We start from the raw sequence: 25345 nt of genomic DNA, 5'->3' as shown, positions 1-25345 counted from the left end.
GTAGTCCTCGCCCCCGGGGCGAACGATAAAAATGCCACCATAAGTTCGTTTCAGGCGACAATGATTTGTTAACCTTATCTGAATCAAGATCAAGACGTGGGGTACACTTAAAAATCTGGAAAATAGCTTGTTTCAACACGTAAATCCCCCACGATATGCCCAGGTGGCAACAATTCCTTCAGATTCAGAGTACGTGTACACTGCGCAACCTTCCAAGGTTGTGTTCGACTCGGATGTTCCCCGTGGGGGCGGTTCGTGGGAGCACGACAGATCAACGAACTATTTCCAGGCCCAGATAAGTTCAATGCATGAGCTTGTTTCAAAGCCCCAGTGCTAAAGATGGCAACATAATTGTTTTTTTTTGTTTCAAAAAAGTTCCATTTGAAGCACAGGGCAGATAAGCATCTTTGTGGTGAATGATCATCGCATGCTATGACGTACGAGTTTGAGGTTCTTGGCTTTCTTTACTTAGTCCTATCTTTAATATTGATGTCATTTAATACTTAAATGGCATCTGTCACTACAATTCCCAACTTTGAAGGAATCACTAGTAGGCCCGAAGTGCTACGCGTAAAAATTGGACACCGACGTAAGTTAGATAGTGAGTAAACCGGCTCGGGCCCGAGGGACTCATGATGCAGATAACCATCCATTTGGCATCATATACGTTACCAAATTAGGCCTTCAATGCGGAAATTCAACGAATATTGAACAAACGGCGCCCATCACAGTGCAGCCACATTGTGGGCTCGAGCGGACACATCACCTGATACCAACTTGATAGTAGTGACTCCAACTTGAAGGAGTGAATCCCTGTCGGCATTCGGAGAAGTGCTCGAGTACTCCGTGAACGGCGGCCCAGACCGTCAACAAAACCTTCATTCAGGTCACCACAGTCTCGTCTCGGCAACTATAGGGCTGGTGGCCTTAATCCCAGGAAGCCGGGGAAATGTATATTATCTTCAGAGTGACGGTCAAGGCGATCGAAGGATATTGATACGATGCCGATCACCTGGGCACTTGGCATACTATGATGAAATTGGAAATTAAAATGAATCGAATTACTTGAAGCGGAAGAACACGGGATTCCGGTGGGGGGCTGTTGACAGCAGAAAGCCTGGGGGCTTGACAAGGCTGTGGACCCTGAACAGCCGCATCGCTTGGCTTCTTCAATTGGATGATAACGGTTTAGCGTGAAGTCTGCAGGAAAAAAATAAAAAAATAAAAATCCATAAAATAAATAAAATAAACTACAAGGGTCCGTCTCACTCTGCAGGTTCCTAATGTATAGTAATGATCATCAACCAATCTTTATTCTGAGAACCCCAAATCGTGGCAAAGAATGACTCGATATCTCAAAGAACATGGAACTACTCCAGCTTGAAAATAAATTGAGATTCTGAAGTGAGATTTCTAGGGTATGAGGTGAATAATTTTACCATAATTAGAGACTTTCCTCCCCCCCACATTTGCAAGATAAGAATAGCATCAAGGGAAATAAAGTGGGACAAAATGGCGGATCAACCCTAGCACGACTGGTCATTGCCGAAGTAATTACAATACTTGGCACGTTAAGCGGCGGCTGATTTATTGGTCAGGGCTGAATAGTGGAGATGAATTTCCAATATCTGAGCGGTCGTTCATCTCCGAGTGCACCCAATTCCAAGGTTGTCGGGTACTAGTAAGAACTAGGGCTGACGAGATTATCGCGTCCACTTGGTGTTAGTGTAGTATCCCGGCGTTCACTCCTATTATAGCGTTGAATCCGAACGGACATCCCGTTCGGAAGTTCCTATGTTTTTGTAATGCTGATCTTCAATGTTGCAGCTCTCAGCTTAATCTGCTCTCCTAGGCTAGATTTGCTCAGCTAATCCATATTTTAAGTTACAATATTGAAATGAAGAAAGTTGAATTTTGTATATGCAATGTATATTTCATTCATGAATGCAGGTGTCTCGCGTGTATCAAATGCTGTATGGTTCAAATAAAGTAAAGAATGGAAAGGTTGCGCTGCAAAAATCGCTACAAAATGATGGGTGGTGATACAGGCGTAGATTCGGCTTTGGTCCACTCCACTGGAGAATACCCGACCAGCAGAGATTGTTCAGTCCAACGAAGAGCCAATCTAGTTGCCGTCTAGCCACAATGCAAAAAAAAGCCTCCGGTCGTTTAATGTTTCGTAAGACACAGAACCCGGTACAAAAAAGTTCTTTTTTCCTTCCCCATTATCCTTTTAGCCCAAAGGTGCCCGAGGATCCGCACCTCTTTCCAGCATTAATCGAACGGCTTGTCCAGACTCTTGCATGACAGCCTGATGTAAAGGTGTCCTCCCAGCGCTATCAGGAATGCGAACCATAGCTTGACCCTGTTGGTCATCCAGTAGCATGCGAATAATATCGTAATGGCCCTTTAGTACAGCCAGATGTAAAGCAGTACGGCCATTAGCATCTTGTAGAAGAGCGTTGGCTCCAGAACGAAGCAGCTCGGGAATCAACTCGATGTGACCTTCAGAGGCTGCGATGTGTAGAGGGGTTTGACCCTCGTGATTAGCGAGATCCACATCTTCGGGACAAACGGAGAGAAGAAGATGAATGATGGATAATTTGCCGAAGTGTGCCGCGAGGTGGATAGCACTGAAACCGCTGAGACCAGAGACATTCATGCGAGGATCCGAACTCATGGTGGTGGCGTCGCATCCCTCCATACCATGGAACATACCAGTGACCTGATTATCCATAAAATTCGGGTCCATGCCGCCCATCGAGAAGGAGTGAGAATCCATAGATTGAGGGGTTGAGAAGAGGCTTTCATCGGACATAAAGAGATTTTGAACCATAACGTCATCAGTGGGGGCGGCGAAGTCGAGGAAATCGGTGTTCATCTTCCAATCTTGCATCTCGTGGATATCCTTGGGCTGACTGCAGGGACTTAATAACCCAGTGAAGTTCGGTTGCGGCTGCTTCCGTTGTGATGTGTTGTTGTTCTTCATTGACACGTCGGGAGATGCACGAGCTGATAATGAGCGAGCATTTGTGTGGAGAGCAGGTGAGATTGTACGAGGCTGAGTCCAGACCAGTTCATTAGGAGAACGACGGCGTCTCTTGGTACCCTCAGGCATAGAGCCAGATGAACGAGCAGCTGAAAGGATGGTCAGTTTGAGCTCTTGACTTAGTGTGGTTAGGAGGGGAAACTCACAGTTAGACATTGTGTATGGTATCGATCCTTTTCGTCACAAAAATGCTTTGGAAGGAAGTGTCGTGTATTAAGAATATTATTGTATGAAATACCCTTTAACGCGCAGCGTGGGGTATAAAAATGTACAAGGTATAAAATAGTTATACCTTAAAAGCACTGTGAGTAAAGGAGTCGATCCTGGTATAATTTTCTGAGGGAGTGAAAAGATGCAGGCTAAGCGTAGTTATATAAGAATGAACCTCCACAAAACACACGAGCATCATCCCATTCAAGTTCTAGCTTATAGGAAGTTCAAGCAAATGAAACATAGTGGCCCCCGTGGCGAAATGCGTATTCTACAAAACTTTCGTATCAAGTGGAGCGAGATCAACGGATTTACCTCAGGCATACCGAAAAGAGTTTAAAAAGCCTAGAAATAATTGCAGTTTCTTTTAGCACCGGGGACCTTCGACACTACTGAGTGTCCGCATTTACGCCCCATTTGGACTAATGCGCCCCCAGTCCTGAACGGGTTTGAGTCGGTGAAAGACTCCTATGAAAATAGTGGAAGAGGGGCACAGGCCGCGTAAAGTGGGTTGGTTGAATCCTTCAGATATTATTCTCTGCAGAAAATACCTTCCATAGTGAAAAAAACTCGCCTGAGGATTTCATGAATCATGATCATAAGAAGTGGGTCATCTCTACAGGGGCTAGTTCCTTTTTCTTGAAGCTTTTTGGCCCCGGGGCCAATTCCTATTAGTTGAATGGAAGTGACGTTCCGAAATAACATTTGAATTCCCAGTAAAAGGGAGAACTACTCCAACTTTTCATCCCGTCTCTTTATTTAGGCCATATTTAGGCCATATTTATTTGATCCACAACACTAATACGAATGAGGTTATTGCGCGGGAAATTAGCTTATCTTTTTTTTCTCCCATTGTAGTTTAGAAGATATTCATTCATGCATAATATTAAAGAATAAGCATTGGTTGAATTGGTCAGAGAGCCTCCAAGATACACGTTGTGGGGCGCCCTAAAGAAAACCCCTGTTACTGCAGCTAAATAACATCCTGGTTTCCTGATCTGGCTGCATTGTCAGCACTATGCATCAAAACGGTCAGCATACTGAGACGTGCCGGCCACCTGTCACGATTTGATCCCCACCTCCAAAAAAAGATACGAGTGGAGAAAGTTCAAGTTTTGGCACGCTACCGTCTCAGATTCTGAAACGCAAGGAAAATTCGACGCTTCTTCTATGGAGAAAGAAAGGAACTTGATCTGCTCCAGGATCAACCTCTTGATTTTATGGAGACATATGAGTGGTGGGCACGCTAAGGAAGACGGGGTCCCCGGCTTACTCAGGCCTAATACTCCCTACTGGTACCATAGCTATGGTAATCCTGGTCGCCGGAAGATATTATCGGGCAGTAGTTTCAAGTTGCCAACAACTTTTGGGCGTCTGCATGTACAGGGATAGGTGCTTTAGCGTGGAATCTGTTGATTATCATAGGTCGATCGAAATATACTAGTAGAAGTATGCATATGAGGATCTTGAACATTGAAACTACCCCTGGCCATGCATCTGTAGGATTTACTACTAGTTCATGGCTGTAGCTAGTAACGCATTCAAGTTCCTGAATTGCATCTTGTTTTCCTATTCTGTTAAGATGAACTTCAAGTGTTCAGTTGACCGCTATGTTCTAGTATGTGGACAACATCCGAGTTCCTCAAGAGTCCTGTTTCTATATTAATACACAAAGCCACCCCCACATGTGCAATATCAGATAGAAGTTAAAAAAGTTCGAAACTTGAATCTGAGCACTTGAGTAGTTACATAGACATCTGATCTCATCAGCAATTATTAGCAGACATCAAGAATGTTTATTACTCCTATTATTTCAAAACTTGAAGTCACATTTGTCTATGTATAGCAAACCTTGGAATCAGTGTATCATGATCTCGCTCGAACCATTAGCCGAGCCGAAGTTCAAGTGCCCCTTTCAATCTGCACGCTAGTGGCCCTTCCAACCCAATACAACCGCTAGTAAATTTTGAACAAGAGGATTCAAGCTCGAAGAATAGGGCTCCTGGAGGATTCATTTTAGCCTTTTCCATTTCTTCAGTTACATCGGTATACTCCGAGTGTCTTCAATTTAATCTTTGTGAGCTAGCTCCACGCACGTGCGGATGAAATGATTGAAATACCACTGAATTCAAGTTTGTTCTAGGAGTGTTTGAAGATCTAATGTCAATAGTTCAAGCTTAACATTTTGAACGATATACCGGTGACGAAATAATGAGGTAAATGGATCAGATGTGGGTCAGATAGTGTAAACCCCTGCCCAGGTGGTAGGTATCACCTGCAGGAAACTCTAGCGCGATTATGATATCCATCATGATTGACCTAACCGGCTGGACCAAAGAAAAGGGGTAACTTCAAAAATTAAGCCCAGATATTACAAAGATGTTGGCAGTCTAAAAAAAGCTACGGAACCCTCACGGAATGAACCGTGCACCATACTAAAATCTATTTTCTTCAATAGGAAATGAAGCACTATCGCCCCCACTCCTATCTAGGCAAGAAAACAACAATTAGTCATGCAGGGATCTTCAGATGCATAGGGCGAGAACTATACTATTCTAAGTTGATAGTGAGTATCCTGTTGCTCGGTACATTAAGTAGTAAATATCAAACATTCGAATATCAACGCCTGCAAGTGGCATTTGAGCAGTCGAGCTGATATACCACTGACTACACAGTTTGTACCTCCAATGTGTGATATCATTGATGATATTGTAAACAATGCATGTGGGGAAACACCCCCAGTGGGGACCTGGGGCTGATAATCGAGCATCCATGGATCCGAGTCGCATTGTCGCATCGAAACTCCTCATTTGAAATCTACTCCAGATGTCGAATTGGGAATAGTAGCTTCAACTTGAAGCTTGTCTAATTAAAGATCCCCATGTGCAAAATTTCCACTCCCGCACGGTGATCTTCAGATTAATTCGAAATTAAAATCTATTGATAGCAATATGGACCAGGTCCACTTGCAAGTTCAAGGATGTTCTAATTTCAACATCTCCTTCGACTAGACCCACCCTGAGATCAATTCCGCTGATTGCGCGATTCATCTGAACATCCTCTTTTTCCAGAAAGATAAGACTCTCAGGTCAACAGAATTTGGACAATATCTCCCAGCGTGATAGCATCTGAGCTACCTTACACAGACACAAGTCAGTTGGAAATTTGTTTCTACACTTTCATAGTGAGGTTGCGAGATGTGCCTTGCGCAGAAAGAGATGATGCTTTTTTGCTAGCATTGAGTATGATGTTCCATCGCAAAAGTCAACTCGAGTGCTGTCAAAGAACTCACCAAACAGTATAGTAAAAAGCACGGGAAGATCAAGCTTTTCAGCATTCCTTCTTGACATACAATGATCAACGCGACCGCGTTTATCCCTTCATTGAAAGGCGGAGAGAGGATATGATCAATCAAATTACTCTCAATTATCTTTGTTTTCAGACCCTCTTTACAAAACTCAAGTGTGTATCAATTAACAGTCATTATTTTCAGACGGCCATTTTGAAGATCGGTCGATCAAAGCTTACCCTCGTCCCTCTCATTAGAAACTCACATAGAATATGATGGTACAGGAATGGAAAAATAGACTAGGTCTCCTTGTTGACCGAAGGCCATCGAGAAGTATTATCCCAAAATTAACATGAAACGATCAAGAGTCAAGACTAGTCTCACCACTAAGTCCCAACTGAAAATTTCTGGCTTCCAAGAGCTGGCAGGCATCATTACGATTTTCCCGCATGAAAGCCCAGAGTCTAGAGTCACGGCCTAAACATCTCTATCCTGACTCACGTCTCGGTGAATTGTGACTTCTTCCGTTGTCTTGATTCCAGACTCGTCAAAAATACTCCCATCATCCCCACGGCCGTTCATAGTGATTGTTTCTCCACCATAGGTGCCCGTGCTTGGTTCATCAGTGTGGTCATAGCTGGATCGGATGCGTACGAACAGGATACGAAGGGAGGGAATCGAGGCGGCGATGATGGTAAGACCGGTTTCGGCAGCGGCCCAAATAGTGATACTGGAGCAATACCCTGATTTCAAGTAAGTTTCAAGTTCATTTCCCCCAAAAATGGTATGCAAAGTCAAAAGTGAGACTTACAAGTAAAATCTTGGACTTGGGAAACATTCACAAGCTTGGAGGTTTTGATAAACGCGGCAACGGAAGCACTGGAAAATGATCGGTTAGCACTCGTTGCTTTTGCCCGAAATATAGGTGCAACTTACACAATACCCATGCTCATAGCTAGAGCAATACCGATTTTCTCTCGCTTCTTCATCTCAAGTCCCCAAAGAACAACCCAGGGGAGCAGAGCGAGTATGAAATCCATACATCCCGAATATGCTATACGAGGTCAGAATCGTATCTTTTTGTTGAAAGCAATATACTCACCACCCGCGACAAGAGCAATGGTCTCAAAGACGTTGGTCGGCCAGCACTTTGCTGTAGCCAAGAGACTAGCATCCCACAGGGCAGCAGCAGGTTGACATTGAGCCAAGTAACAGATAGCGCAGAGCCACATGATAGCGTTCATGGTGACGATAATAACCCACAGCAACGCTTTCATCCATGTCTTAGTTACAATACGCATCATGGTAAATGCAAAAGACGTCTTGCTTGCCACACAACCAATGATGATGATCACATAGCTGATGTAGACACGCTTGAGTGCTGGAGGTATAGCATCCGTGTCTTCAATAGCAAATACGTGCCGGCCAACGACCCCCATTTGGATAGCCTTGGTAATAAGGCCTGTATAAACAAAGAGCAGGGCCTTAAATTCGTGTCAGCCTACTGAGTCTCTCGTCTCTTCTGAGTACTTGGAACATACCAATGCAAAACAGATGATCGCATCATCTAATCCGAATCCTCGGCCGCTAAGACCAACTTTGCACCAAATCCGCAGTCCAACCATGATGGTGGGAAGAGTAACCAAGACCCAACATGATGCTAGAATGGTTGGGCCCTGGTTCTGGGCATCCACTGCAGCAGATCCTGAAGCCATGATGCTTCAACAGAGGTGCTGTCAATTAGGACGAAAGAGAGTAAAACGAACGGACAAGGGATACGGTAAAACGAATGTGAAGATCACCCTTGAAATCAAGTAAAAACATATGGGAGATATGAATTAAATACTCCGAGTCCGTAGCCGTGCACTTGAGCATAATGTGACCTCGCATGGATGTAAGTCCTCGAGCTGATCATCATCCAAACACTCTGAGATCTTTTCTTTACAATAAAAATCAAAGAACGCATGTGAATTATTGATAGTCATTTCCAAATCCATTCTCCAATCCTATTATGCGACCAATCAGAACACCATAGGGGATTTTGTCTCTCCTCCCTACTCCTTATGCCGCGCAGCAGTACAACCTTGCATCTTCAATTTCCCGGTAGACGGGTAACGCTTTTTACTAAAATTGAATGATCTACTGAACAAATACCCTTTGACGACCTTCTATCACAAGCATGCGATTGAGCTATCAAAGTAATCCCTGTCTATATTAGTCACACTCGAAGAAATCATGATTTTAAGCTCCAACTAGTACCAATAGTTTTTTGGGGGGACTAAGATTTGATATATCGCACATCGGCCCGTAGGAGAACGAGAGGTGATCTGCAACGGAGGAGCCGGGGTGGATGACTTGTCAGTGGTGATCACCTCCAAACAAGCAGCGAGCATATCCCGGATTCTCTTCTGATGTTCCTAAGCCTTGCATAGTGCTCGGGGTTATTCCATCACCATATGGCGTTTTACGTACATGCATTGAACAAAGGCTTATGATTGGTTCTTCATGCGTAAAAACCTGCAAGAGTTACAAGATCAGCATGGGGTCGAGTCTCAACTTTCTCCTCTCAGACTTTATACATTTCAAACCCAATTGAAGTCAATGCATATCTCAATGTTGGCGAAAAGCATCAATGTTGAAGAAAAGCAACTCGAACCAATAATGGATGGATTATCAGATTCCGTACGACCTTTCTTTTTACACATGATACATGATGATGATACCTCTCTCACCCATTGTATTATGGATAAAATCTCCGGGGTTCTCCACTTCTCTCCACTCATTGAACTCAAAAATCCCCCGGTTTGGTAGTTGTAACTTGGCATCATGCAGAAATCATGCAGAAAGATGTGATATATCACATACAACCTGATGAATTGACCAATGAGAGGATTGCTTCATAATGGTTTGAAACACTTCGGCTGTCTTCTCTCCACCTGCTCAGATAATAAATTGAAGCAAGGGAGCCAATGATACAATATGGAGATTTCCATTGTTGTGACTTATAAACCCCCTCATTTCTTTAGCGCTGCACTGCCAGTGGCAATGAAAGGCCTGGGTCTTTGCTCTACACTCTATACCCCATATAGAAACTTGGAACTGCTGACAATTTATTCAAGCTCCTGGAAACTGTGGAGTACGTGAGTCCTGCATTTACCCAAAAATGTGGTAACTCTCTCCTTGTCCGTGCGAAATCTGCAGAATAGACCTCCTGAACCCCTCTCCTTAGTGGGGCTAACGATCAGAAAGACAATGAGTGGGCGCCTCCAGGAAATAATTTCCCCCTAAGTGGAGAGAAGAGAGTAGAAATAAAGACCCATGTTCACATTGACTGGGGTCCCCCCTCTTGATCGTAGAACATAGTGTAGAGCGTGGGATTATCAACTACCATCATGATTGCGCTATCAGACTTCGCAACATATGTCGCCTTGACGGTATCAATCATTTTTGTCTCTCGGTTTCTGTGGAATTACATCCGCTCCCCATTGAAATCATTTCCTGGCCCTGCTGCGACTGGTTTCACCAATATTTGGCGGATGCGAGATGTCTATAAAGGACGTTGTGATATCACACAGAATGCGCTGCACCGCAAATATGGATCCGCCGTTCGAATGGGACCCAAAATGCTCAGTCTTTCTGATCCGAACTTGATCGGACAAGTGTATAACACTAAGAGTCCATGGCTGAAGGTAAATTGGCTTACTCCAGATGTCAAAAGTATGATCTTCAATTTCTAACATCATTCCTAGAGTGATATGTACAATGTGAATGATGTCGTTGTCTCAGGACTTCGCTTGAAGAACCTCTTCTCTACGCAGGATGAAAAGTGGCACTCGACTTTTATTCGTCCTATCAATAGTCTGTACTCTATGAGCAGAGTTCAAGAAGCTGAGCATAATGTGGATATCACCATTGAGCTCTTTCTCGAAAAGCTGCGTATCAATTTCGTCCATCCTGACAAGCTGTGTGAAATGTCAGACTGGTGTAACTTTTGTAAGTATTGAAATATCATTCAAATTATTGAGAAACTACTAATTGGATTTTAGTTGCATGGGATGCTATGAGTCAAGCCACATTCTCACAAGATTTGGGCATCCTTGAGGCTGGTAGTGACTATAAGGGATTTTTGGGAAGATCCAATCAAACACTTGACTATTTTTCTTCGGTATGCTATAAGTCGTCAAACACCCCAAAGGTGAGACGAATTAACCTCTGGCACAGATATGTCAAATCCCATTGTTGGATTTGCTCCTTGATAAGAACCCAATCATGCGCATCGGACCACCAACCTTTGTCTGGGCCAATATCTTCAGTCTAGAGAAACTCCAAGAGCGCTACCAAGAGCGCAGCAAAAACGCAGTCCCAAAGGTTGACTTTTTATCGAAGTTCCTGGAAATCAAAGAGAAGAACCCCGAGCTTGTGGATGACAACGTCGTCATTTTGTGGCTCCTCTCCAACGTTCTCGCGGGCAGCGATTCCACTGGAAGCACCATTTGCGCCACAATCTTCCACGTTCTCAAGAAACCCGCCGTCTACAAAAAGCTCTGCGCCGAACTTCGCGCAGCGAATCTCTCTTTACCCGCGAAATGGAAAGACATTCAAGGACTGGAGTACCTGGAAGCCGTCATGCGCGAGGCTATGCGCGTTCACCCCGGCGTTGGACTTATACTAGAACGCGTCGTTCCCAAGGGTGGCCTGACTCTTCCTGACGGCCGGTTTGTACCAGAGGGAACCATTGTTGGAATGAATCCGTGGGTCATTAATCGGAACGAGACAGTGTTTGGAGCCAATACGGAGGAGTTTATCCCTGAGCGCTGGTTACAGGGTTCTGAAGAGTCCGACGAGACGTATCAAGCGCGATTTAAGAAGATGAAGAGTACCGATTTTACATTTGGTGCTGGATCGCGGACTTGTTTGGGACGACACATGTCGCAGTTGGAGAGCTTTAAGCTCATTGCGACTCTGTTCAGTACCTTTGATGTGAGTGTTTCTTTCAATGCAATATGCCTGTACATTCTGGCTAATATTCTCTTTAGATGGAGCTTCCGAGCCTTGACCACCAGTGGCAGGTTACCAATTCGTGGTTTTTGCGACAGACTGATGTTCCTGTTCGCCTGATGGAGCGCCGGGACCAGGACCAGAAGGTTACTGAGATTTCTTGTCTTCTCTAAAATCTATCCTTCATGTTTTGGCCTAGTCAAGTTTTTTGTCTAGAGTCAGAGGCAAAGCCGAAAAATATTCAATTTGGAGGAACTTGAATTGCACAGTGTCTATAGCCAGAGAGTGATGATGTATATAAATTCTATCTCAAGTGCTTTTGTGAGCAAGTCAAATCTCCCGAAGTACTATATATTGTGACAGGAATATTCGAACTGGAGTACTTGAGTGTTTATCGTGATATCTGAGAGGCTGTACGCGACAGTCCGGTACGGCGGCATATTTTTGTGATTTTTTCGAAAAGAAAAAAGAAAAAGAAAACACATCGGCTATGCCGAACTTGGCGCTGGAAAGATTTTTGTATTAGCTTCTCATCCTGTAGCCATGGGCAACTGGTTTAGTATTGGAACTTACCGACAACCAAGTGCCCCCCCAGGGAGGTCTCGGTTCCCACCGGCACCGGCACCGTCGGGGCCTTCTTCTTCTTGCTTCTCTTTTTCTTTGGAGCCACTGTCGGCTCTACCGCAGACTCCTGGTTGTTCTTGCTGTTGTTGCTAACTTCAACAACAGCCGTTGGGACCGTCTATCATCATTGCGTCTCTATCTTGATATTAGCGTTCTTTCAAGACAACATAACACAATACATCGATTTGCGCAAACATTCATCAAGCATAAAACCCAGAAAATTGAATCAAGCAATTGAAAAACCGTTGCCATGTAATGCTGCAGTTATCATGGGTTCCAATGGGGATGGACTCACCTCCTGTCGCTCCCAGCGACGCTTGTCCTTCGCCCGCTTCTTCTGTCCCTTGGACTGTCCGTCTTTGGCCTGCCTCCAGACGTGATGATATTTTGTTTGAACAAAAAGGACAAACAAAACCTGCCAGACTGACATATCAAAGGTGACAACGAATTTTTGTTGTGATATGGTCGAGTTATGGCTGGAAAGATGATGGAGGAACTGATGGATAAGGATGTATGAGGATGGATGGCCTTCTTGGCCTCTGCGGCATCAGACATGGTGAGCTTGGGGTTTTGAAAAGGCTAAGAAAATCTTAAAGATTGACGAGGAAATGAGACTGAATAGTTTTGTTGTGATGTGATTGAGTTGTGGATGGAAAGATGATAGAGGAACTGATGGATGAAGATGGATGAGGATGGAACTAATTGATGAGATGGAATGTGCTACTAGCATATGGCTAAAACTTCTAAGGTTATATAGAGCTAGCTAAGAGAAAGAAAAAATAAAACTATATACTATATCAGTCTCTCTTAATTCACCTATCTCTTACTTTATCTCTTACTTTATCTATTACTTTAGCTATCTCTCAATTTAACTTGAACGACCTCTCACTTTAGTCTTATACTATACCTATGATACTTAAGATCAACCAGTGATAGTGTAAAAAATACCCAACTGGGTAATAAGTAGCTAGTTTTCTTATGACGGCCAGTGGAATTGAATTTTCCACCGTCTATATGAACCAGGCTACTTAGGTTTCTTGATAAGTAATGGCCACATATCTTCCAATCTTCTCTTTTCACCAACTCCGTCGCCGTAATTCTAGCTAACGAACCCCACGCGCTTGCACAATGAGGGAGCCGATATGTGATAAAAGAACTGTCTTTTCGGATTTTGAAGATACGGAGCACGTTGCGCTCATCGAAGAACTAATCAGACAGGGCGCTGAGCTGAAGAAGCCCCCTCGAGAGAGAGTAGGTTACTACTAATTTTGTGACTTCGACGGTCTCCGTACACTACTACAAGACTACCTCCCGTCATCCCCATCTCTACAGAGGTACGAAGCCCGGAGGAAGAAGATGGTTCCTTATTTGGAACGGGGAGCGATACCGAATTCTTCAGCATATCGCCACGATGGTATCCTAACGTCGCGTGTCTTCTAAAAATCGACTGACGTCTCGGCGTGCTCCAAGCCGCAAAACAGTCGACCAGATTGGAGATTATAGAGGATATATTGCCATTATCTGTCATTGAAATTGGGGCTTGTAGTACGACTCGTTGAAATAACATTTGAATATTCTTCCCAATGGTCTCAGCAGGGTCAAGATACCTAGAGCAGAACAAAAAAGGAACCGCCAATTTGAATTGATTATAATTCGAAGATGTTTCCCAACACTGAGAGTCTCAGGATGAGATGAGATGGTTTAGTTTGGTGTGATCTGGAGCTTTGACGTTCCTTTAGTTTGGAATCTTGGAAGTGATGTCACGGAGCTGCTCTGTTGAATGGTCCTGATACTTGAATACCAAGGGTCATGTTTCGGGCAGCCAGACCATAGTGGAAGTTTTTGCTGCGACTATCAGAAAGGAGTGATGGTGAGAAAACACTTTCAGGTTCAGGGTAAGATGGATATCTGGAGCGTCAGGGCGCATAGTCATTTGACTGTCAGAAGGACCTCGATATGCCGCCGTAGTCCTGAATGGCGGTGCAGGAAGCGGTGGCTTAAAGACAGCAAAATTATTTCTGATGGTAATTCGAAGCAAACAATGCAAACTTTCAGGAAACCTGAAAATTTAGGCCTGAATCCGTGGTTATCAGGGGTGTTTTTACGTTCGTAGGTTGAATGCTGATTTTGCCATTCAGATTTTCGTGATTTTCAGAATCTAGGCTCTGTTTCATTCTATTTGAATGATTTTTATAATAATAAAACAGTACTCATTGCGGCCCCGGGGACAATGCAGTATTCGAGGTTCCCGGTGATATGGATTGGTCCACCCAATTTCTACAAACGACCACCCGCAAAACCCGTGGGCCTTCCTTTCTTTCCTCTGCCAGGTACTGGAATGGCAGTACCCGAACAATATTGCATCGTCTAATCAAAGATACTCATTTTTCATCATGGAATCCCTTCCTCCCGAGATACTGCTATTAATCGGCCAAAACATCACTGACCGTTCATCAATTCGCGCTTTGACCGAGTGCTGCTGGCAATTCCGCCATATCTTCCAACCTCTCTATTACTCATCCATTGAAATCAAAAAATTCTCCCCTAAGTATCACATACCTCTGGTGAAGCACCTGTATCAACGTCCAGACCTCGCACGAAAGGTGTCATTCGCGAGATTTACTTGGAGCACCACCTGTGACGGGCATGATGCTGATCACAATGCCCACGAGAGTGACGAGGGAGACGAAGATCACGATTATCACTATGACCATGATGATCACTATGAGTACGATAGGGTGGAACGTTTGACTTTATCGACGATGAACTTTATTCACGACACATTGAATCTTTGGTTGCTAGATGAAAATCTAGAACATGACGACGATCCTGAAGGATGGAGGGCAGGATGGGAATTTCACCTCTTCCTCGGGTGCAGTGCAGCCTGGATCGGCCTGCTGATCGCTAAATTGACTCACGTCGAAAGACTCGAATTATGTTACCATGGCCAGTTTGATTTAATGCATCAAATGCTATCCAGAGCTGTCAAGCGACAAAATCCATTTCACTTCCGTACACCGTTTCCACTTCTACAAGAAGTCAAGCTGTCATGCAGTTACGACAACAGCTGGATTCACTCACACGATGCACTGCCGTTCTTTTATCTTCCAGCTGTCCGTGTCGTCGAAGCAGACGGCATATGTGAAACACACAATGATCCGTTATTTTCAGACAATCGATCTATTCTGGACTTTTCCGGGAATGATAAACCTGTCTCCCAAGTCAGAGCTATCAAAGTCTCACGAGCATACAACTTTGTAGATATGGAGGAATGGATCAAAGCATGCACCAAACTAGAATATCTCGAAGTTGAAGCTGAGATCACGGCTTGGGATATCTCTGAAAATTATCATTTCGATGCGCCAACTTTCCGAGAGTCCCTTCTGCTGGCCAAGGATACCCTCAAGACAATACGCTTTTCATTTGGGAAAAGACTCATCCAGGACCGCCCTGGTGTCTTCTCACCCAGGGCTTTCGATCTAAATGGCCTTGACAATATACCGTTCGGCTCATTCAAGGAATTCCACGTCCTTGAGAATCTATCGATTCGATACCGAAATCTTAGTTCCAGGACATTCGCCAACTTGCTTCCATCTTCGCTCAAGACACTTGAGATCATAGATATCAAGTCAAAGTCTTTCTCTCGGATCATGTGGAATCTTGCGCATCTTGTTGAATCTCGGGGATCCTTTCCAAATCTTAATCGGATTGTCCTAAAACATTTGGGATTCTCCGGCAAGACGCGAAATGAGGTAGATGTCGATGAAAGAAGTATTACAGGACTTGATGATCCATGGGTATCCGGGCTCGGACTTGGGGACTTGTCTATTTACTTGAAAAATACGTGCATGGATGCGGGAGTATCTATAAAGATATACTGGTCCAGGGTATTTGATTGGGGATATTTGGGTTTCTAACATAATCAATGATGTTATTTCGAGTCCCAAGAAATTAAAATTGCAATAATGGCCTCTTCCAATCAATCATAACCCACGGGCATGCCGGCCTTAAATTGATATCTCTTTCTGAGGACACCAACGATCTTTCTTCCAAGTGCCAGTGGTAGATAGAACTTGAAACATTGCATAGTACCCTGGTAGGCACCAAACTCAATATGCAATCAAGTTGATCTTTATTTATCAACTCCTGGACATGGATCAAGATGGCTCATCTGTATGAGTCCAACAGGAGCAAGAAATGGTACAGTCGTAAATAGCACACCTTACCAGTTGAAGACAGCCGGAGACTCTGAAGCCTGGAAAATGGAGGACGCCGACATGATGACCGACCCGGGCCTTAGACCGTTATTGTCCTCGAAAAGAACTTTGGAAGGGTTCAACCGTATTGCCAGGGTGATGCACGTTAGGAGATCTCGGGATATGATTTCGTCCCATTCGTTCGTGCATATGTCAGTGTTTTCCATCATGACATGAGTCATAAGAGTGGTATTTTACCTGGCGGGCCCTAGCAGCCGCAGCAAAGTGGGTTCCTGCATTTTCCGCCTTCTTCCGTCTTTCGTCCTACATTTTAATTAGCATTGTACTGGGCCAATACTGTGATATAAATAGAAGACAAGAATTGAATTGAGCACTTGAAAGGCTGTTCCCATATACTGCTACAGTTATCACAGGTTCCAAAGGGAATAGACTTACCTGGCTTCGCGCCTCGCGCTTGCGCTTCTTCCGCGCCTTTTCCTTCTGGTGCCTTTTCTTGCTTTTGGCCTTTTTGGCCTTTTTGGCCTCGGCGGCGGCGGCGGCATCTGCCATCTTAATCTAATTTTTTTTTTCAAAAAAAAAAAAGGAAGTTGACAACGAAGATTTGTTGTGATGTGGACGAGTTGTGGATAGAGAAATAATGGAGGAGCTGATGGAGGAAATGATGGAGAGATGGTGGAGGTCTGGCAGAATACCAAAGGAGGCAGAACCAGTCTATAGTTTAGACCATAGATTTACGAATAGACCCTTTTATTTATTACATCTAAACATGAGTGTTTGAATACATCCCTCTTAATTTAGCTATATCTCACTTCATCTATCCCCTACTTATAGATATCTCTCACTGTCCCTTTCCCTCTAGGTAACCCAGGAGGTAACCATGTAGGTACTGGCATACAAAGAGGTGCAGGTCATCAGTCACCTGTAGGTACCTAGATGCTACTGACTCGGACTAAGCCCTGTACTCAAGTAGATAAACATACCTGTCTGAGGGAATGTGAGTATACATGGCCAAGTAATCTCGTGCTGAGAACATAACTTTCCCAATTTCAAATGCTCGCTGATACAGTGGCAGTGCCGCGCGACGCGCGGCGTGACGACTTGTTCTACAACACACGGGGCTCATTGCGCATCACGGCGGCAGAATTGTTCAAAAATGGTCGAAGGTTGTTTTTGAGTCACTGAGAGCCTAGGTGGTACTAGTAGTATCATTGATCCATGGTTGGTTCTAACTTCTGACATTCCAATCCTAGTTCATCTCTCCGCGTCGCTTTGGATCGCGGCCTTCCTGCGACTTTTAAAATAGTATACTGGACCTCCGTTCGAATCTTGCTTCAATAAATCTATAACATACATGACCCCATTAATAAAAATTGTTATCCGCACGGCAAAAATGGCTTCGCCTGGACTTGAAAGGCGCGATGATCAAAATATCTTCTCGGAATTAGATGATCCAGAGCGACGGGCTATAGTAACCGAGCTTCTGCGTGATATTCCTACTATGAGACTAGTCTCTCGCCATGGCTTCTGGAAAATGTGGTTCCATGATGTTCCTCAGATGAAAAAAGCTTTATCCTACATGAAGCCCCGCCTGCAGTGGGATGTGGGTTGCCCGTGGAAAAAACGCGAAGAACTGGAGCAGGGACCTGAATATCCCACGACACATATTTCTTACACGCACTGCCATGAGCATGATGCGCTTGGCCTTAGTAAGAACTTCCATATATCCAGACGGTTTATTTACAACATTTGGCTGTCATGATAATAATGACCATTTACTTATAGGGGCTCCTATTCAGGCCGATAAGTGGTTCCTCCAAGCAAGCGAATTATCCATCACTAGTAGCCAACGGATAGTAAGTCTCGAGACAATTTGAATATCTCCAGGGCTGAAAAACCTTGGAACACGCCTTCATTGTTTCAAGTGTTCACATGTGCAGTCGTCTTAGGAAATATCCTTACTAATGCTTACACAACTCCAGGCAATGGAACGTGATGAAAGCCAGTGCATTTTAACCAAGAATAACTCAAATCCAGTCCTCCCGACACATATCTTTCCTTCCCGCTCGCAGCAGATAAAAAGAGGGCATATAAACAATCAATACAAGTACATATGGCTGAGACTTGAGGATGAGTTTGGGGGAAAACGAGTCCAGCGTTGGCGAAATTCAATTATGGATAGGATAGTACTATGCCAGAAGATACTTGGAGACCTAGAGGATATTGACAATGTGGATTATGCCGACCAGCCTGACAATATCATAACCCTTGGTAAGGAAGTCTGGCGGTTTTGGAAGGACGACCTATGTGTCTTCCGTCCAGTCTCTTTGAGTGAAGATAAAAAGTCTATGGAGCTTGCGTTCCACTGGCTGCCTTTACCAAAGGAGGGAACCCACCACTCTCAACTGGACCCTATAAAACTTCGATGTCATCCTTATCCCGATAGGAGAATGGGATACGATGAGGGGCCTGGGAATGGCATCCATCTGTACCATGCGGAAACAAAGCAGATGATCCGCTCTGGTTACATTTTTACTATCCACACAGAGAATCCAGAAACTCATCCGTTGCCATCAATGGAGTTGCTAGATATGCAGTGGATGCTAAAGCGTTCATCAAGGTTTCAAGGAGATCTAGTCGAATGGAGACAGTGGCCGGTCAAACAAGAGTATTATGAAAAAGTATATGAAAAGGTTAAGCCCTATTGTTGGTTATACCGTGGTAAATTATGGAGCTACCGTCATTGTACCTGGATGTACAAAGAGGACTTGGAGGTTGAAGAAGACGATGAAGAAAACAAAGCCAACAATTACCTTGCCAAAGAGCATTACCTATCTAAACATCAAGATGAGGACGGGGATGAGGATGAGGATGACTATGAGTGGTCACATGAGAGAAACCCATATTTCGAATTTACATTCCACCAAATGGATGTTACTGATGACGAGGAGGATCTAGATGACAACTCAGAAGATGAGGAAGACATGAAATTTGATAACTTCAAACAAGAGAATGCCGAAAGAGCAGCTTTGTCTTATCCGCACCATTCTGTATCCCGTCTAGCCGGCCATGTCACACTACCCAGGAGGAAATCCCTTTCAAAAAGAAAGATACAGGAAAGGAAGGGAAGATATGCTCGCCAAAAAATTGAAAATGAAGTCCACGAAGCCGAAGAGACTGGCGGTAGCTATAACCGTGGATTCCAGCCCAGTGAGAAAATGGAGCTACTTGAGAGGGAAGATGGAAAACCACAACTGGAAGAAAATGATATCGATGAAGACAGGAGTAAAGGCTGTAAGGCTCAAGCCTTGTGTGGGGCGCTTCAAATTTCGCTCTCCTTTCGCTCTTGATTTTGCATGTGTTTTCATTACGTGTGACATGGAACTTCGGAATTCACGATGGCCCCAAGGCTTGCTGAGAGGACACAAAGGCTGAGAATGAACCGCTGAGCAAATGGGAATTTATTTCGCTCCAAAAAACATATAAATTTCCCCAGGCCGTCTAGTAGGTGCAGTGATCTCGGGAGGTGCCCAGATATAGGGATGTGATGAGGTAAGGTATAGTAGACCTTAGTAGACCTCAGGCTCTTTTCCTACTTGGGTTGCAGTGGTTTTTCGGGGTTCCTCCCCGGCAGAACAGAGGGACAGAATTATGTAATTCAAATGTTTAACTATAGCTCATCCCTATGATTACCAGTTGCCTATATCCAACTATATAGCAGCTACTACATAGTAGCCTTCCCTTCCAGGTAATCATGCAGATAACCCTGTAGGTACTGACATGCAAAGAGGGGTATGTCACCAGTTACATGTACGTACTACTGACTGAGTACTTGAGTATGTGAACATGACTGTAGTGTCACGGTGTCCACTTGACCGAGATTGCTGTGCAAGCACTTCAAATGTTGAGTGCTGAGTAGATGCATTGCCCAATTTCATTGCTACATACAGGCATGAGGATTTGTGTAAACGTGACGCGGGAAGATATGGTAAATATAACATTTGCATAAGGCAGGGAATGATCCCCGATATAAACTCCAGTGTAGTGAGGAGTAACGGTGTGGCATAGCGGGCCAAGATTTGTGTCAAGAACCGTTTCGTACATGATCATGTGTATCCAGGCAAAGCAAAGCTCCCAACCTCCACAGATAAAGTCGTCGGCGCTTCAGATCTCGTTAAATGGCAAAACTAGTGGTTCGGTCACTAGCTTGCGCAACCAGGCATTAGGTATTGCTGATCGTCTGTTCATTATGACTGTTGCTGATCACTGCTGTTCAAATCGCCGCTGTGCTGGTTGCCGTTGCGATATGTGTGCTCTGACTTTCATGTTGTAGATTTAGATGGGCGTATTGTATAAATCTACGGTCTTCCCTTCAGATTGCCGTCCACCAAGTGATGGCTACCCCTCTGGCTTGCGAGGTATCACCACCTAAGGGTTTGGTGTAACTTGGCGAAGGATGGGTCTCTGTTGTGTGGAGGAAATGAGAGCGGTATTTGTCTACCTGGGCAAGGACCTTTTGATTCTAACATGAAGCCAGATTTTGGTTGGAAAAAAAGTCCAGCAGAGTTTGCCATAAGGTTGCTGTGGACATCAGGACCTTCAAGTTGAAGCCTTCCAAGAATAGATGATACCATCCAACCTGACATTATCATATACTTCATAGCCCCGGAAAAGAGGTCCAGCCGTATTTCCAGGGAGATGGACATGCTTGCCGTTCCATTTTGTTGATTCAAGATATGAAGACCATGGAGAACCTTGAAAACGAACACGACTCGACCGAGGCGCAACATCAGCTCGAGCTGCGGCTTCTGGCATTCGGGACCTGACCCTCTTTCGATCCTGCAGGTGGTTGTTTTTGCTGACATTAGGCGTATCTACCTCCCTTCCCGCCCTGGTGTTTTTTTTTTCTTTTTTTTGCTTCTTTTCAACTTTTTTTTCTCTTTTTTGGGATTTCGGTGTTTTTTGTGAAATTTCTTTTTCGGAAATAAAAAAAAAGAGAAACGAAACGGAAACCGAACAGGAAAGCTATGCCTTGGCCGGCGCTGGAATCATTTGTATCAGCTTCGCATTCTATAAACCACTTGGGCAGTTGGACAAGACAAACTTACGCTCACGGGGCTCTACCGGGTGAGAACCCGGGTAGGCCGTGGCCTTGGCCTTGTTTCGCGACCCCTTTTCCTTCGAGGTCTCTGGGCCAGCTGGCTGAACCGCTGTGGCAGACGCCTCAGCCGGGGTGGTATCCTCAGGGGGCACCGTATTGGTGCCGTGGAGAGCACCGTGGCCCCCCACCACGGCCACCACGGCCACCGCCACGAGAACCCCCATGAGGGCTACCACGACCTTGACACCTGCCACGGCGGCGAGCCTCGGCCGCTTCACGCTCCTAAATCATTCATTCATATGTCAGTACTTATCATTAAGACTTCGGCGATCATGGATCAGAGGAGTGGTATTTTACCTCACGCGCGGCGAGCGCAGCCTCGATAGCGTGCCCTACGTCTTCTGCGAACTGGCGTCTTCTTTCCTACATTACAATTAGCATCGTACTAAGTCAATACTACACAGTACATGGAAGACAGTCATTCAAGTGCTCTATTCATATGCTCTATCAATGGTACTGCGGAAGATGGTCTACTAACGTAGCACAGTAAAGCAACGCTAGCAAGAGACGCTCTGCGCAATCATCCATCAAGCATCCAGCAGAGACCCAGAACATCGAATCAAGCACTTGAAAGGCTGCTCCCATATACTGCTGCAGTTATCACGGGTTCCAATGGGGGTGGACTTACCTCCTGCTGCGCCGAACGGCGCTTATCCTTGTCGCGCTTCAGTTGGCGCTTCGTCTTCTTTGACGCTTGGCCAGACATGGTAATCTTTTTTTGAAAAGAAACACTAGAATTTTCTTAGAGATTGCTGAAAAAATGAGATTCAACAGTCTGGCGGACACCTTGTTGTGGTTGATGAAAAGCGGAAAGTACGTTTACGTGTCTACTATTTATGTCTACAGGCACAAACAACCATGGAAGTGAACACTACCTAATTAGGCAGGAACCAGAAAGTACGATGTTTGACTACAGAGCAAAAGGTGCAAACCCTGGGAGTAAAATGATTGATTCTTCAGATGAAGGCTACAGAGTGAGGTTTGACTGAATAGGCAATGACTCGAAAGTGAATGTTTGATTCTTCAGCAAAGACTGCAGACTCGAGTATTTGACTGATTGGGTCATGGCTAAGTGAGGCAGCTTATAGTTACCATGCCCAGGTTGCTCAGATGAATCATGGACACGCGTCTCCTAACTTTCTCTTTTCACCAACTCCACCATACTAGTTCACAACTTGAGACCTTCACACTCTCACTCTCTCACTCTCACGCTTTCACGCTTTCAAGATGGTAGGTGACCCCAAAACTGTATTTTCGGAGTTTGAGATGAGGAGCACCTTGCTCTCATCTCATCAAAGAACTAATCGGCCAGGACCCCGAGCTGAAGAACCTACCTCGAGACAGAGTAATTTATTACTACAATTTGAACTACGAGACCTCCCCCAGAGCAGTACAAAACCCGGAGAGAAAAGATGAATAGCCGAATCGAGTTGAATTTGACCAACATCTGTAAGTGTTACCTCCTTTTTCACTCACCTGAGTTGATCCAGAATCTGACACAGTAGAAATTAGGGGCTGGAGGTGAGCTCATGCCGAGCCTTGCACCTTGAAAGAAGAGGCGAATGGATATCCTTGGGGATCTGGTAAGTCAACCTGCTCAAATAAAAAAACGGATAAGATATTAATCGTCATCTACGCAAAGCAACGCGATCGGTCAGAATGTGTCTTGATCAAGCGCCAACAGCCAACGCTTCAGGATGCCACATCGACCCATAAAAGTTGAATGGAAGCGGCATGCGAGAGAACGCCTGGGAAACACTCGCGGACTTTTGAGGGGAATCGAATGTGAAGACGATATTGCGATCCGCCAGCAACAGCGATGAAATGGACACTGAAAAGGTCTGTAACATCTTGACGCCGGAGATACAAACCCTCAGTCCTGGGACGCCACATTGACTGGCTTCCGTCCAATATCGGTCAATTCGGACCAGACTTCGATCAAAATTGCTTTCCACTGGTTGCTGACTGATTCGGTACCGAAAGAAACTGACGGGGATAAGGAAGGAAAGATAACATTCGGTGAACGCCCTTATACCCCTGAGCAGCGACACCGATTTTCTAGGAAGTCGCCCGGAAAATGCACATCTTCCACCAATAACTCAAAACGGAGATACAATCCGGGTTTATTTTCACAGTCACAACTGATCATCCTGTGGAAAAGCCACTGCCCTCGTTTGATTTACTCGGGTTGCTATGGCATCTTACCCGCATTGCCTCAATGCTAGGCGGCGGAGAAAACGATGACAGCGATGGCGACAGTGACGACAACACGAATCCTGCTGTTCAGTTCATGGATCCATCCAAGGAACCGCCTGAAATTTCGACCACGTGGCCCTGATGGATAAATTAAGAGTCCCATATCGATCCAGATCTAAAGACTCGCCCCTATCCCAATTAAGGAGAAGGGGGTTGTGAGAGTCTTTAAGGGTGCCATCAAAACACTCATCACGAGCATCATCCGCTCATAGTGAGAACGCACCACCCAGGGCTTCACCAGCACTACGACTACGCCGGGTTTCCTCTATGGATGACTTAACTAATCAGATGCGCAATGTGAGACTTTGCTAGCAGGAAGCAACCGAAGTTACCCGCAAGGGTTGTTGACGTTTAACATCCTGCGTAGGAGAGCGACCGAAATTGTCCGTCAGGGCTTTTGACGTTTTACACCCCTACCTGCTGTATTGTGAGGTAACTGAAACTGTCCGTCAGGGCTTTTGACGGTTGACCCCACAGATATTCGGAAAACACCCCTCACACGAGGAGACTGAGTACGTCTTATGAATCCCATCCTGTAGGACGGGGTCTCCGCGAGCGGAGACCAGTAGCCATGAGTATGGACCTCTACGCGGTGCTACTGACTAGTAGCCTTTTGGTGAAGCTAGCGCATACTCAAATCGTTTTTGAATCAACCGACCTCATTTCTGAAGATAGAAAATTGTCCGGACAGCAGAATATGACCCTGAATTTTGCTTTTTTGGTACAAGCTTACCAGATAGCAATACCCTACACCAATATTTGAAGTACACCGCATGGAGATATCGCACGGATTTGTTTTTACAGTCAGGTATCCGCTCCTGGTGACTAGCAGCCATGAGTATGGGTGTCCAGCCTGAGTTAGCTGTATCCGTAGCCGAATGATTCCCTACTCCTCTGTGTACATGTGTAAGTACCCATGTCCAAGTGCCCAGTAGAAAAGAGATCTGTACCACTAATAGTATAAACCTTGAAGCTCCGTGCGTACTACTAATTCATGTTCTGTATATGCCAGTGTGTCGTACTATGCCCAGATGTAGGTACCAGTTGACCCGACCTCATAATATTAAATTGCAACGACCACGCATAATCAATGATTGTCTCTTGGTTGGAGTACTAGTAATTTGAATATTCAAAATAAGATAAAATGATACATCTATTTTCTACTTATAGGATTAATCATCTGCGTAGATCTCATAATAGACCTATATATTGGGGTACACATGATCTTGGATTTAATTGGTCTAAACTCCATCACGAACCATGACCCACAAGTTACAAGTTCATCTCAGCTTCATTTCGCCCCAACTAGATGATCAGGCTTGATTATTTATATTCAAGTTGTCATTTTATACTGGATGATTTGGTCTCTTTCTATATTAACAGCGACTTGAAGTTGAATCTCAGATTAATTCTACCATGGTTGGGAAATCTCACAAAATCCCAAGGTTCCAAGGTTGAGAATTCCTGATCGACTGGAATGATCAACACAGTTAGCGTGGAATGGAGCTCCATGTTTATGTTATTTCTTTCTTTTCCTCCCGCTT

At 44.7% G+C, this 25345-nt stretch overlaps 9 protein-coding genes across 9 annotated transcripts; 4 read left to right on the top strand and 5 right to left on the bottom strand.

The window, feature by feature from the left end:
- Nucleotides 1-2233: 2233 nt before the first annotated feature.
- Nucleotides 2234-3205, bottom strand: N7483_003955 (ankyrin repeat domain-containing protein; the record flags this gene model as incomplete). Its single annotated transcript, XM_057087392.1, has 2 exons — nucleotides 2234-3138; nucleotides 3196-3205. 2 exons carry the CDS (start codon nucleotides 3203-3205, stop codon nucleotides 2234-2236), a joined length of 915 nt encoding a protein of 304 aa, XP_056947221.1.
- Nucleotides 3206-7025: 3820 nt separating this feature from the next.
- N7483_003954 (uncharacterized protein) lies at nucleotides 7026-7987 on the bottom strand (the record flags this gene model as incomplete). The annotated part of the gene is made up of 4 exons (XM_057087391.1): nucleotides 7026-7291; nucleotides 7360-7427; nucleotides 7485-7602; nucleotides 7651-7987. 4 exons carry the CDS (start codon nucleotides 7985-7987, stop codon nucleotides 7026-7028), a joined length of 789 nt encoding a protein of 262 aa, XP_056947220.1.
- A 62-nt stretch (nucleotides 7988-8049) lies between these two features.
- Nucleotides 8050-8263, bottom strand: N7483_003953 (uncharacterized protein; the record flags this gene model as incomplete). Its single annotated transcript, XM_057087390.1, is given in 2 exon segments — nucleotides 8050-8070; nucleotides 8090-8263. The coding sequence occupies 2 exon segments, from the start codon at nucleotides 8261-8263 to the stop codon at nucleotides 8050-8052; spliced, it is 195 nt and encodes a 64-aa protein (XP_056947219.1).
- Nucleotides 8264-9940: 1677 nt separating this feature from the next.
- Nucleotides 9941-11719, top strand: N7483_003952 (cytochrome P450; the record flags this gene model as incomplete). The annotated part of the gene is made up of 5 exons (XM_057087389.1): nucleotides 9941-10237; nucleotides 10298-10541; nucleotides 10595-10713; nucleotides 10770-11528; nucleotides 11585-11719. 5 exons carry the CDS (start codon nucleotides 9941-9943, stop codon nucleotides 11717-11719), a joined length of 1554 nt encoding a protein of 517 aa, XP_056947218.1.
- Nucleotides 11720-14563: 2844 nt separating this feature from the next.
- N7483_003951 (uncharacterized protein) lies at nucleotides 14564-16087 on the top strand (the record flags this gene model as incomplete). The annotated part of the gene is made up of 1 exon (XM_057087388.1): nucleotides 14564-16087. The coding sequence occupies one exon, from the start codon at nucleotides 14564-14566 to the stop codon at nucleotides 16085-16087; it is 1524 nt and encodes a 507-aa protein (XP_056947217.1).
- Nucleotides 16088-16579: 492 nt separating this feature from the next.
- Nucleotides 16580-16936, bottom strand: N7483_003950 (uncharacterized protein; the record flags this gene model as incomplete). Its single annotated transcript, XM_057087387.1, has 2 exons — nucleotides 16580-16690; nucleotides 16823-16936. 2 exons carry the CDS (start codon nucleotides 16934-16936, stop codon nucleotides 16580-16582), a joined length of 225 nt encoding a protein of 74 aa, XP_056947216.1.
- Nucleotides 16937-17777: 841 nt separating this feature from the next.
- On the top strand, nucleotides 17778-19734 carry N7483_003949 (uncharacterized protein; the record flags this gene model as incomplete). The annotated part of the gene is made up of 3 exons (XM_057087386.1): nucleotides 17778-18093; nucleotides 18170-18240; nucleotides 18367-19734. The coding sequence occupies 3 exons, from the start codon at nucleotides 17778-17780 to the stop codon at nucleotides 19732-19734; spliced, it is 1755 nt and encodes a 584-aa protein (XP_056947215.1).
- An 897-nt stretch (nucleotides 19735-20631) lies between these two features.
- N7483_003948 (uncharacterized protein) lies at nucleotides 20632-22251 on the bottom strand (the record flags this gene model as incomplete). The annotated part of the gene is made up of 4 exons (XM_057087385.1): nucleotides 20632-20699; nucleotides 21493-21767; nucleotides 21848-21900; nucleotides 22174-22251. 4 exons carry the CDS (start codon nucleotides 22249-22251, stop codon nucleotides 20632-20634), a joined length of 474 nt encoding a protein of 157 aa, XP_056947214.1.
- Nucleotides 22252-23242: 991 nt separating this feature from the next.
- On the top strand, nucleotides 23243-23883 carry N7483_003947 (uncharacterized protein; the record flags this gene model as incomplete). The annotated part of the gene is given in 3 exon segments (XM_057087384.1): nucleotides 23243-23330; nucleotides 23409-23666; nucleotides 23681-23883. The coding sequence occupies 3 exon segments, from the start codon at nucleotides 23243-23245 to the stop codon at nucleotides 23881-23883; spliced, it is 549 nt and encodes a 182-aa protein (XP_056947213.1).
- Between the last annotated feature and the right edge of the window lie 1462 nt (nucleotides 23884-25345).

The sequence above is a fragment of the Penicillium malachiteum genome, assembly GCF_028827825.1.
Source record: "Penicillium malachiteum strain IBT 17515 chromosome Unknown utg000002l:1.0-8849297.0:1.0-8852440.0, whole genome shotgun sequence".
Lineage (NCBI taxonomy): Eukaryota > Fungi > Ascomycota > Eurotiomycetes > Eurotiales > Aspergillaceae > Penicillium > Penicillium malachiteum.
Note: the sequence above shows the minus strand (reverse complement) of the source record. Positions and strands in the feature narration are given on the sequence as shown.